Genomic DNA, 10989 nt, shown 5'->3' with positions numbered 1-10989 from the left:
GTGGTGCCATGGCAGGGGGTCCCACCACCCCCAGCACCCACCAACAGGCTGTGTCTCAGCATCCCCCCACGCAGAGGTGCTGGGGTGCCCGAGATGGGTGAGGGTGGCTGGGGGTTGTCAATGCCACTTCCCCTCAAGAGCCATGGGGTGCAATGGGGAACACCAGGCCCCTGTCCCCGCCCCGGATGCTGGCACCCTGGCAGCAAAGGCGGCGATTTCCCAGCCGGCACATGAGGCCAAGCCGCCACCCCCACGCCTGGGTGACAGCCACCACAGAGCCGGGACTGTCCCTGTGGAGCCTCAGCAAGCGGTTGGGAAGGTGAGGGCAGGGCTTGCGGGGGGCTGCGGGGGGCTACGGGGGGCCGAGGGGGGTCAGGGAGGGGCCGACATGTGGGTCAGGGCATCTTCCTGCCCCGCGAGTGGGCAGCGGTCCCACATGGGCAGCTCTTGCACAACCCTCGGGTGACGATGGCTGCCTGCCCACAGCCCAGCAACACGATGCCACCAGGCTGGATCCTGCCACCGCTGCTGCTGGCACTGCTGGCCGTGGGCCATGCCAGGCCGTGCTCCCCCCAGCCCAGTGCCAGCCGTTTCGTCTGCACGGAGCCCACCCTCAGCGCCTTCCCCAGGGGGCTGCCCAGCACCACCGTGGCCATCTCGGTGGAGTTCACGGCGCTGGCCACCCTCCTGCCCGACGCCCTGGCAGGGCTGCCCCGGCTGCAGGAGCTCCACCTCTCCTCCAACCTCCTCACCACCCTCCCCGAACCTCTCCTCCGCCCCGTGCCCACCCTTCGCATCCTCGACTTGACCGACAACCTCCTGGCCGACCTCCCTGCTGGCATCTTCACCGGTGCCCACCACCTCCAGCACTTGGCACTGAGGGGGAACCAGCTGCAGGTGTTGAAACCCACCTGGTTCCAGCACCTTCCGCAGCTGCAGTGGCTGGACCTGGCTGCCAACGCCTTGGCAGAGGTCCCACCGGAGGTTTTCCGCCCCCTGCGTTCCCTGCGGAACCTGGACCTGTCCCACAACCGACTGGCAACCCTGGCACCAGGTGCCCTGGCTGGGCTGCGAGCCTTGGAGCAGCTCGACCTGGAGGGCAACCAGCTGGGCACACTGCTGCCCTCCACCTTCGTGCCCGTGCCCGGCCTGCACCTCCTCTTCCTCCAGGGTAACGAGCTGCAGGCACTGCCCGCTGGCGTCTTTGTCCCCCTGCATCACCTCCGCGTCCTCGACCTGGCACGGAACCGGCTGCAGGCACTGGAGCTGCCCCCCCGGTCCCCCGGCCCCCCTTTGGACCTCGACATCTCGGGCAACCCCTGGGACTGCGGGTGCCAGCTGCTGGAGGTGCTGCAGAGGGCGGCCCCACGGCTTGTCACTGCCCGTGACACCCTCTGTGCCAGCCCCCCCCGGCACCGGGGACGGGAGGTGGCTGAGGTGAGCCAGGCTGGGGACAGGGGCTGTGGGACCAAGGGGGGCAGCCAGAACCCTCCAGAACCCTAGGCAAGTGGCTCGGTGTCACCCTGGGGGCTTGGGCATGTCACCTCCCTCCCTGCCACTCTGTCCCCAGCTGAGGCTGAGCTCTCCTGGGGAAACTGAGGCAGGGAGAGAGGGGTGCAGCTGTCCCCATCCCAGGGACCCCTGTCCCCATCCTGTGATGCTCATCCCACTGGCACCCAGCCCCTTCCCACCGGGCTTAGGGTGTCCCACAGGCCTGTCCCCATCCTGCCTGGCACATGTCCCCGTCCCCACCCTACAAGAGGACATTAAACAATGCCACCTCACACTTTCTCCTGTGTGCTGTCCTGTGAAGTCCCTGGGCATAAGGCAGTGACAGGTGGCATGGCCAAGGGTCATACCCCCACTGTGGCCCCTGCCTGTGCCCATTCCCAAGCCTCTGCTTGGCTCGGGGACATGCGGTGTGGAGATACTTGGCATGGGGGCACCTTGTGTGGCAACACCTGGCATGGGGACGCCTGGGTTGGGGACATTTGGTATGGAGATGCTTAGCAAAAGGACACTTGGCATGGGGACACCTGGCAAGAGGTCCCTTGGTGTGTGGGCAGGGGTTGGAGGGAACAGAGGTGGGGAGGACACAAGGGGTGAGGACACTTGGCATGGGGACAGCCGGCTCGGGGACAGTCACCACTGGGTGCCCGGGGGTGGGGACACGTGGCCAGAGGACACCGGGGGTGGGGACACAAGGGCTGGCGGGTGGCTGGGGCCTGTCCCCGCCGTTCGCGGCCCCCGGGACACGACCGGGCCCCACGTGGCGGCACCGCCCAGCCCCCGGCCTCTGGCCCCGCCCCCCCTCCTGATTGGTGATTTCTAGACCACGCCCCTTCGCTGATTGGCTCCCGCCGCCAACTCTGAATCCCAAATTGGGCGGGGGGCAGGGGTCGCATCCAGGGATCGCGATCACGATAGGGGGTCTGGACAGACCCCCACCCCCTGCCGTAAGTACGGACCCCGGGACATCGTCGTGGTTGGAGGGTGGAGACTGGAGGGGGGTCCCGAGAGGGGGCCCTTGGGTCCGGCCTCGGGGGGCTTCGGGTGGGCTGGAGTGAGGCAGAGGTGAGGGGCGGTCCCAAGGGTCTCCTGCCTGTCGCCCCTCTCCTTGATGGTTGCCCCAGAGGGCCCCAGGGAGCCCAACGGTTCCCGATCCCCTCCAGGGACCCGCTCCATGGGACCCAAGGGGACCCCCAAGCATCCAAGGGGACCCATCCGGGACCTGCCACCTAGGACCCAAGGGGATAGCCCCAAAAGGACCTGCCCCCACCCCCGTAAGACCCAGGGGGACACCCCCAGGAACTCCAAGGGGACCTACCGCCTGCCATGGACCTGCTCACAAGCCTCCCCCAAAGCCCACCTAGGACTCGCCCCCGGGAGTTCGTAGGGCCGGGCCAGGGGAGCAGCGATGCTGCTGGGGGTTGAGGGGCAAAGCGGGAGCGGGGCTGCCGTGGGTCCTGGGCCTGTCCCAGCCGAGGTGACAGTGACTGGCGGCACGTCCCTAGCACAGGATTGCGAAAGGCGAACCAGCCCAGCCTGGGCTGAATCACTCCAAGCCCCGTTCCCAGCTCCAGACTGGGATGGGAGGAACTTAAGGAGGGATGAGGGGGACTCGAGAGGGGTTGAGGGGACCCGACAGAGATTAGCCTCATCTCCAAATCCCTTCCAGACTCCCCTGAGACCCCCTCAAACAGCTCAGAAGCCTCCAGCCCTCTTCCACTCCTGTCATGAGTTGACAGGTCTCAGCCCTCAGAGCAGTGGGGGCTGGGAGGGGGTGTCCGTTGGGCTCAGACCCACAGCGTCCTTCTTCCTCAGAATGCTGGGGGGGGGGTAACCATGGGGTTTGGCCTCCCCCTGGGATCCATCACCCTGTGATCCTTCTCTTCCCAAAGCAGCCACAGCCACCATGTCAGCCCACACCGCCGTGATGACAGAGGATGGTCAGGAGCTGAAGGTAGGGGGTGCAAGGAGGGTCTGGGGGCTTGTGGGCGGCACTGGGGACACCAGCATCACCAGCATCAACCCCTGGCAGAGCGTGGTGAGCCGGGTGGCCAACCTGACGCTGGTGAGCTCGGCCTGTGGTGCCCTCTCCACCGCCTACGCCTCCACCAAGGATTGCCACCCCTACGTCAAGTCCGTCTGCGACGCCGCCGAGAAGGGAGTGAGGACGCTGACAGCAGCGGCCGTCAGCGGGGCCCAGCCCCTCCTCACCAAGCTGGAGCCACAGAGTGAGTGCGACAGCACCCCACGGGGTGTGGGGTGCCCCAGAATAGCCCTAGCAGAGCTCTCGTGAGGCAGTGGGACAGGAAGAAGCTCTTCCCTCATCCCTGGGTTCCACCGTGACCAAATACACCTGAAAGGGGCTGGAGGAGAAGCTGGAGGTGGGCAGCACCCCACAAGTTTGAGGGCCCCCCAGAAACTGCCCCTTAGCAGAGCTCTTGCAAGGCAGCAGGACAGGGAAAAGCTCTTTTCTCATCTCGTTTCCACCACCACCAAATACACCTGTGAAGGGCTGGAGAAGCTGGAGGGGGGCACGGGGGCAGCACCCCATGAGTTTTGGGGTGCTCCCAAGCCCTAAGAGAGCTCTCCCGAGGCAGCAGGGTGTTGCAACTCATCCCTTTTGTCATCTGCAGTTTCCACTGCCAACGAATACGCCTGCAAGGGGCTGGATAAGCTGGAGGAGAAGCTGCCCATCCTGCAGCAACCCCCAGAGCAGGTAACGTCTCCCCGGGGGGCACAGGGGGTGGAGGGGGTGTGGAGGGGGGTCCAGGCTGGACAAGACATCCCTGTGCTGTCCCCTCGCAGGTGGTGGCAGGCACGAAGGAGCTGGTGGCGTCCACGGTGAGCGGTGCGGTGGGGCTGGCCCGCGGCGCCGTGCAGGGTGGCATGGAGAGGACACGCTTGGCACTGAGCACCGGCGTTGGCACCGTGGTGGGGTCCCGCGTGGGGCAGCTGCTGGCCACAGGGGTGGACGTGGTGCTGGGCAAGTCAGAGGAGCTGGTGGAGCGGTATCTGCCTGGCACGGAGGAGGAGCCGGGTGAGTGGCGTTGGAAACCATCTCCCAGATTTGAGGCTGCTGGAACCCCCACAGCATTGCCCAGCACCTCCCTGGGTGCCCCCTGGGCCCTGCAGCGGTGCCAGGGCAGCACTCAGCACCCCACGGTGCCTACAGCCACCACGACACCACGCAGGGGACAGTCCCCATCAGTCGGGAAGCTGAAGCTGGGGAACGTGGCTCGGTGGTGGGTGGTGAACTCTCACCTGGAAACCGGGAGGCAAATATAGCCCCGTGCCGCCCACCCGGGTATTTTTAGCTCAGCACAGGGCAGCGGTGCCCAGAGCTGGTCCCATGTGACAGCAGTGGTGACCGCAGAGGCCACCTGGCTGTTTGGTGACACCTCCACATGACCTGATGGCCAAGCATCACACGGGCAATGGCCACCCCTGGCGCCCCGCAACGGGGAGCGCTCAGCTCGGTGCCGGTGCTGGGGGGCTCCGGTGCCCAGTTTGGGGTGCTCCAGCGTGGGGTGCTCCAGCCAGATGGTCCTCACCCCGCAGCAGGGGTGGCAGGCGTGCAGGTGGCCGTGCCAGAGCGGCCAAGGCGGCGGCAGAGCTGCTTCGTCCGCGTGGGCTCACTCTCGGCCAAGCTGCGGCACCGAGCCCTGCGGCGCCCACTGGGTGAGCTGCAGCGGGCATGGCACAGCGCCCAGCAGGTCCTGGCCCAGCTCCATCACGTCATCAAGCTGGTAAGGATGCGACAGGCACTGTGCCGGCCCCGTGCCAGCTCGACACCCCCGCGGTGTACTCCCACCTTGCTGTCCCTTCCCCCAGATCGAGCAGGGACGGCAGGGCACGGAGGAGCCCCTGAACGGCACTCGGCAGGATCTCCACCGCATGTGGCAGGACTGGAGCCAGCAGGATGCTGTGCCCATGGAGGAGAGTGAGGTACTGGGTGGGGGCACCATGGAGGACACAGGTATGGGGGGGGAGGGTGGCATGCTTGTGGAGGAGAGCAAGGTGTGGAGCAGTGGTGCCCGTGGGAGTCATGGGTATGCTGGGGGGACCTGCACCCAGGGAAGGCAGTGAGGGATTGGGGGGGGGGGGGGTGTCCATGCCAGTGAAGGACACCAAGGTGTGAAGTGGGGGCCATGGCCATGGAGGTCACCAAGACACAGGCTGGGGAACCATGACCGTGTAGGACACCAAGGTATGGAGTTGGGGGCCATGCCCACGGAAGAAATAGGGCAAGGCTGCCCGTGGGAAACAGTGAGGTATGGGGTGGGGTCCTGTGTCCATAGGGGACGCCAGGATAGAGGCTGGGGGGCCATGCCCTTGAAGGATACCAAGGTATGGGGCCCAAGCTGGGCCGGGCAGGATGCCCACCGCAGCCCAGGGCCGCCACTGCCTGCCGACTGCCTTGCAGGTGGAGCCGCGGACCCTGGCCATGCTCCGTGGGCTTCTGCGACAGCTCCACGCCGCCTGCGCCCGCCTGGTCTCCAGCGCCCGGGCACTGCCCGGCAGCGTGCAGGAGACAGCCGGGCAGGTCCAGCACGTCGTGGAGGACGTGCAGGCCTCCCTCTCCCGCGTCCACACCTTCCAGGATCTGTCGGGCTTGGTGCTAGCGCAGAGCCAGGAGACGATGCAGAGGGCGCAGTCGAACATCGACGAGCTGCTGGAGTACGTGGGGCAGCACGCCCCCGTGCCCTGGCTGGCAGGACCCTTCGCCCCTGCCCTGGTGGAGTACCCGGAGGATGTCCCCGTGGAGATGGCCAAGTGGGAGGGCTGTATCACCGTGGAAGGGACACACCGTGTGCCAGCCGCCCCGCGGTGCTGCAGCTAGCGCTGAGCCGCCAGCGCTGCCGGGCTAGGGCAGCACCCACGGGAGCACCCCCAGCAGCAGCCCCCGATGCCCACGGGGGACGAGGGGACAATGGACTCCATGACCCAGCGTGGGACTCCTCTGAGAAGGGACAGTGGCATGTGGAGGTCACACCATGGGCTCAACCCTGCCCGTTGTGGAGTCTGGGGCTCCCTGTGGTGTCCCCAGAGCCAGGGAATGTTTGGATTTCTTGTTCTAGAAGCCTCCAAAGCTTGGAAAGAAGAAGAAAACAACTTTTTGGCCTTAAAATGAGTCACAGCCTCTAGCGCCAGCTGCCACAAGGCCACAGGGTGGTGCCAGGGCTTGGCACAGAGCTGGGGGTGCAGGGTGGCCCTGTGGGGAGGGTTTCACTGGTGAAGTGTTGGGATAGGTGCCAGTGGGGTGCTGGGGTGGAGGGGTCCTGGCAAGATGCTGGAGTAGAGGGTGCCAGGGAGGTGCCAGGGTGGAGGGTGCTTGGGGGGATGCTTAAGTGGAGGGTTCTGGTGGGGTCTTGGGGTGGAGGGTGACAAGTGAAGTGCCAGGGTCCCAGTAAGGTGCCGGGATGGAGGGTGCCAGAAGGTTACGAGGGTGGAAGGTGCTGGCTGGGTGCCAGTGAGGTGCCAGGTGGCAGCAGGGTGCCATGTGTGTGCCCGGGCACCTGGACTGTGACCCCCAGCATGTAGCACTGGACTTCGCCCCACTTAGCGTCACCACGGGGCTGGGCTCAGGGCATCCCTGACACTGTGGGCACAGCGTCGCCACGGTGCCCATCGAGGTGGCACCGGATTCCCTGGGACTGTCCGTCCGTCCTCCTGCCACTGCACCCGCTGGCACCAGCCTGACCTCTGCTGGGCAAGTTGCGGGGGGCGACACTGGGATTCCCCCGAGGGGCCGGTGGGGTTTGCGGGGGAAGGGCGTTCGGTGTTAGGGGAGATCGGTGCAGGCCGGTCCCAGGGGGACCCCGGTCCCGGGGCGGGGATCAGTACAGCCCGGTCCCGGGCACCCGGTCATGGCGTGGCCAATGCAGCCCGCTCCCGGGGGTGTTCCGGCCCTGGATGGGTCGATGCAGCTTGATCCGGGGGTGATCCGGTTCTGGGGTACCACTGCAGCCCGGTCCCGGGGGCTGTCGGTGCAGTCCCGGGTGTGTGTGTGGGGTCCCTGTCCGGTGGGGATCAGTGCAGCTCGGTCCCTGAGAGGGGGATCCAGTCCTGGGGCGGCCGGCGCAGACTGGTCCCGGGGTCCCGATCCCACGGTGGGTCGTGCAGCCCGGTCCGGGGTGTTCCGGTGGCAGAGGTCGGTGCAGCCCTGTCCCAGGGAGGAGTCACGGCACCAGCCCCGGTACCCCGAGCCCCACCGGCCCCCACGGGTCGGTGCTCCCGGACCGCCCCGGGCCGGCCCCGCTGGGCGTGTTCCCGGTCACATGCGCTCGGGGCCGGGCTCCGGGGCTATAAAGAACGGAGGGGAGGGAGAGGGGCGAGTCCAAGGCCTAAACCGAGCTTCCAGAGGTGAGAGCCTGCTCCTGGGAAGGGGGTAACCTGGGCTTTCCTGGCCTGCGGCGGGGTGGGTGGGTCTGGGGAGTTCCGATCCAACTTACGGTTCCGTGTCCGCCCCCGCCAGCCCCCGCCATGGCCACCAGCGAGCCCGCGACGGTGCAGCCCAAGGCTGAGGAGCAGCAGGTCAGTGGGTGCACGGAGGGGGCGGGAGTGGGGCTGTCCAGGGGGGTCCCTGCTTGGGGACAGGGCTTTGGGGTTATCCTACCCTCGGGTGGGCTGGGAGAGTCCTCAGGTTACGCCTAAACCACGCTTGGGAAGTTGAGGGTGCATGGTATCCCCCATCGGCTGGGAGATTTGGGGGCTCCATCACCTCCACACCCTCATCCTGACCCCGTTGTGCTCCCCCAGAGCATAGGGGCACGGGTGGCCAACCTGCCCCTGGTGAGCTCAGCCTACGGCATGGTCTCCACCGCCTACGCCTCCACCAAGGATTGCCACCCCTACGTCAAGTCCGTCTGCGACGCCGCCGAGAAGGGAGTGAGGACGCTGACAGCAGCGGCCGTCAGCGGGGCCCAGCCCCTCCTCACCAAGCTGGAGCCACAGAGTGAGTGCGACAGCACCCCACGGGGTGTGGGGTGCCCCCAGAATAGCCCTAGCAGAGCTCTCGTGAGGCAGTGGGACAGGAAGAAGCTCTTCCCTCATCCCTGGGTTCCACCGTGACCAAATACACCTGAAAGGGGCTGGAGGAGAAGCTGGAGGTGGGCAGCACCCCACAAGTTTGAGGGCCCCCCAGAAACTGCCCTTTAGCAGAGCTCTTGCAAGGCAGCAGGACAGGGAAAAGCTCTTTTCTCATCTCCAGTTTCCACCACCACCAAATACACCTGAAAGGGCCTGGAGGAGAAGCTGGAGGGGGGCAGCACCCCATGAGTTTTGAGGTGTCCTGCCCATAAACTGTCTCTAGCAGAGCTCTCCCGAGGCAGCAGAATATTAAACCCTCTCAGTTTTCACATCTGTACTTTCCATCAGCACCAGATACCCCTGCAAGAGCTGGGGAAGCTGGAGGGGGCAGCACCCCACAAGTTTGAGGCCCCCCCCCAAAACTGTCCCTTAGCAGAGCTCTTGCAAGGCAGCAGGGCAGGGAAAAGCTCTTTTCTCATCTCCAGTTTCCACCATCACCTAGTACACCTGTGAAGGGATGGAGAAGCTGGAAGGGGGCAGGGGGGGCAGCACCCCATGAGTTTTGGGGTGCTCCCAAGCCCTAAGAAAGCTCTCCCGAGGCAGCAGGGTGTTGCAACTCATCCCTTTTGTCATCTGCAGTTTCCACTGCCAACGAATACGCCTGCAAGGGGCTGGATAAGCTGGAGGAGAAGCTGCCCATCCTGCAGCACCCCCCAGAGAAGGTAGCTGGGTGGGGTGGGGTGGGCAAACCTGGTGTAGGTGATCCTGCTCTGGCAGGGGGGGTTGGACTGGATGGATCTTTCGAGGTCCCTTCCAGCCCCTGAAATTCTGTGACTGAAGCACCCTTGAGGGGCTGCCCAGCACTGCTGAGCAGAGGGTTTGTGGTTCCCCCCAACAGCTCATCTCAGACACCAAGCAGCTGGTGACCTCCACAGTGACTGGGGCCAAGGATGTCCTGACCAGCACCGTGGCTGGGGCCAGGGAGGCAGTGAGCAGCCGGGTGACAGGGGTGGTGGACAGGACCAAGGGAGCTGTGCAGGGCAGCGTGGAGCTGACCAAGTCAGCTGTGAGCAGCGGAGTCAGCACCGTCATGGGCACCGCCGTGGGCCAGATGGTGGTGAGCGGCGTGGGCTCCGTGCTGGAGAAGTCAGAGGAGCTGGTGGACCATTACCTGCCCATGACTGATGAGGAGTTGGGTAAGCAGCCCACCACGACCCCCTGGAGATGTGTCACGGGCTGGGGTGGGTAGAGGCTGGGTGAGGGGGGTGGTGGTGGTGGGGCCACCCCTGCAGCTCCTCTCCCACAGCCCCTGGAGACGTGTCGTGGGCTGCAGGTCCCCTTGGAGAGGGGTGGGTAGAGCCTGGGCAGGGTGAGGGGGGTGGTGGAGCCACCTCAGCAGCTCCTCTCCCACAGCCAAGCTGGCCACGGCTGTGGAGGGCTTTGAGCCGCAGCAGCAGAAGCAGCAGCAGAGCTATTTCGTGCGCCTGGGCTCCCTCTCCACCAAGCTGCAGCACAGAGCCCTCCAGCACTCCCTGGGCAAGCTGCAGAGTGCTCGCCAGAGCAGCCAGGACCTGCTGGCACAGCTCCAGCGCACCCTTGATCTGGTAGGACCCATCTGGTGTGTCCCCCCCACACCCAGTGCCACCCTGGGGCTGTAGCAGCCCACCCATGCCAGGCTTTGCCTCTCCTCCCAGGTGGAGCACCTCAAGCAGGGCGTGGATCAGAAGCTGCAGGGAGGGCAGGAGAAGCTGCAGCAGCTGTGGCTGGAGTGGAGCAAGAAGCAGCCAGGTGGTGGCAAGGACCTGGTGCCACCAGAGGTAGGTGGAGAAGAGCAGTGGGGGGTGGCTGGGGTCACCCAGCCCCGCCTCTCACCACCCCCTCGTCCCCTTGCAGACAGTGGAGTCGGGCACTTTGGCCATGCTGCAGGGCTTGACACAGCAGCTGCAGAGCTCCTGCCAGCCCTTGGTGTCCAGCCTGCAGGGCCTCCCTGCCAGCATCCAGGAGAAGGCAGGGCAGGTGCGGCAGAGCGTGGAGGGGCTGCGCACCTCGCTGGCCGTCGCCTCCCTGCAGGACGTGACGGGCGGCGTGCTGGCGCAGGCCCGTGCCCACGCCGCCAGGGCTCGCCAGCTGATGGATGAGCTGGTGGAGCACGTGGCCCACAACACCCCCCTGACCTGGCTGGTGGGACCCTTCGCCCCCTCGGGCCAGCGCCCGGCGGAGCCGGAGGCCAAGTAGCAGCTGGCAGGGTGGGTGGGGGGTGGTGTCCCCCAGCAAGCCTCAGTAGGAGCATCTACTAACCCCTGCCTGGCACCCCTTGCCCATAACCACAGTGCCTGCCTCCATGGGGGGACCCCTGCCGGCCTGCCCCCTTCTCACCCGTGCCTTGGTTCCCCCGAGTGCCTCCTGGGGTCATCTCCAGCACCTGGCTGGATCCCCCCTGTCCCTTTTGTC

At 66.2% G+C, this 10989-nt stretch overlaps 3 protein-coding genes across 3 annotated transcripts; all 3 read left to right on the top strand.

The window, feature by feature from the left end:
• The first annotated feature begins 240 nt into the window (after positions 1 to 240).
• Positions 241 to 1774, top strand: LRG1 (leucine rich alpha-2-glycoprotein 1). Its single transcript, XM_054175409.1, has 2 exons — positions 241 to 319; positions 487 to 1774. Exon 2 carries the CDS (start codon positions 499 to 501, stop codon positions 1501 to 1503), a length of 1005 nt encoding a protein of 334 aa, XP_054031384.1. The 5' UTR covers positions 241 to 319; positions 487 to 498; the 3' UTR covers positions 1504 to 1774.
• A 1408-nt stretch (positions 1775 to 3182) lies between these two features.
• LOC104300907 (uncharacterized) lies at positions 3183 to 10773 on the top strand. The gene is made up of 16 exons (XM_054175438.1): positions 3183 to 3463; positions 3542 to 3737; positions 4143 to 4225; positions 4315 to 4793; positions 4931 to 5255; positions 5341 to 5454; positions 5933 to 6293; positions 6378 to 6458; positions 7477 to 7872; positions 7985 to 8043; positions 8269 to 8464; positions 9178 to 9260; positions 9437 to 9734; positions 9952 to 10142; positions 10233 to 10355; positions 10432 to 10773. Exons 1-16 carry the CDS (start codon positions 3416 to 3418, stop codon positions 10771 to 10773), a joined length of 3375 nt encoding a protein of 1124 aa, XP_054031413.1. The 5' UTR covers positions 3183 to 3415.
• Positions 5792 to 6748, top strand: LOC104300897 (perilipin-3-like). The gene has a single exon (XM_054175412.1). It carries the CDS (start codon positions 5885 to 5887, stop codon positions 6347 to 6349), a length of 465 nt encoding a protein of 154 aa, XP_054031387.1. The 5' UTR covers positions 5792 to 5884; the 3' UTR covers positions 6350 to 6748.
• Positions 10774 to 10989: the final 216 nt, after the last annotated feature.

Source organism: Dryobates pubescens, chromosome 31 (genome assembly GCF_014839835.1).
Source record: "Dryobates pubescens isolate bDryPub1 chromosome 31, bDryPub1.pri, whole genome shotgun sequence".
NCBI lineage: Eukaryota > Metazoa > Chordata > Aves > Piciformes > Picidae > Dryobates > Dryobates pubescens.
Note: the sequence above shows the minus strand (reverse complement) of the source record. Positions and strands in the feature narration are given on the sequence as shown.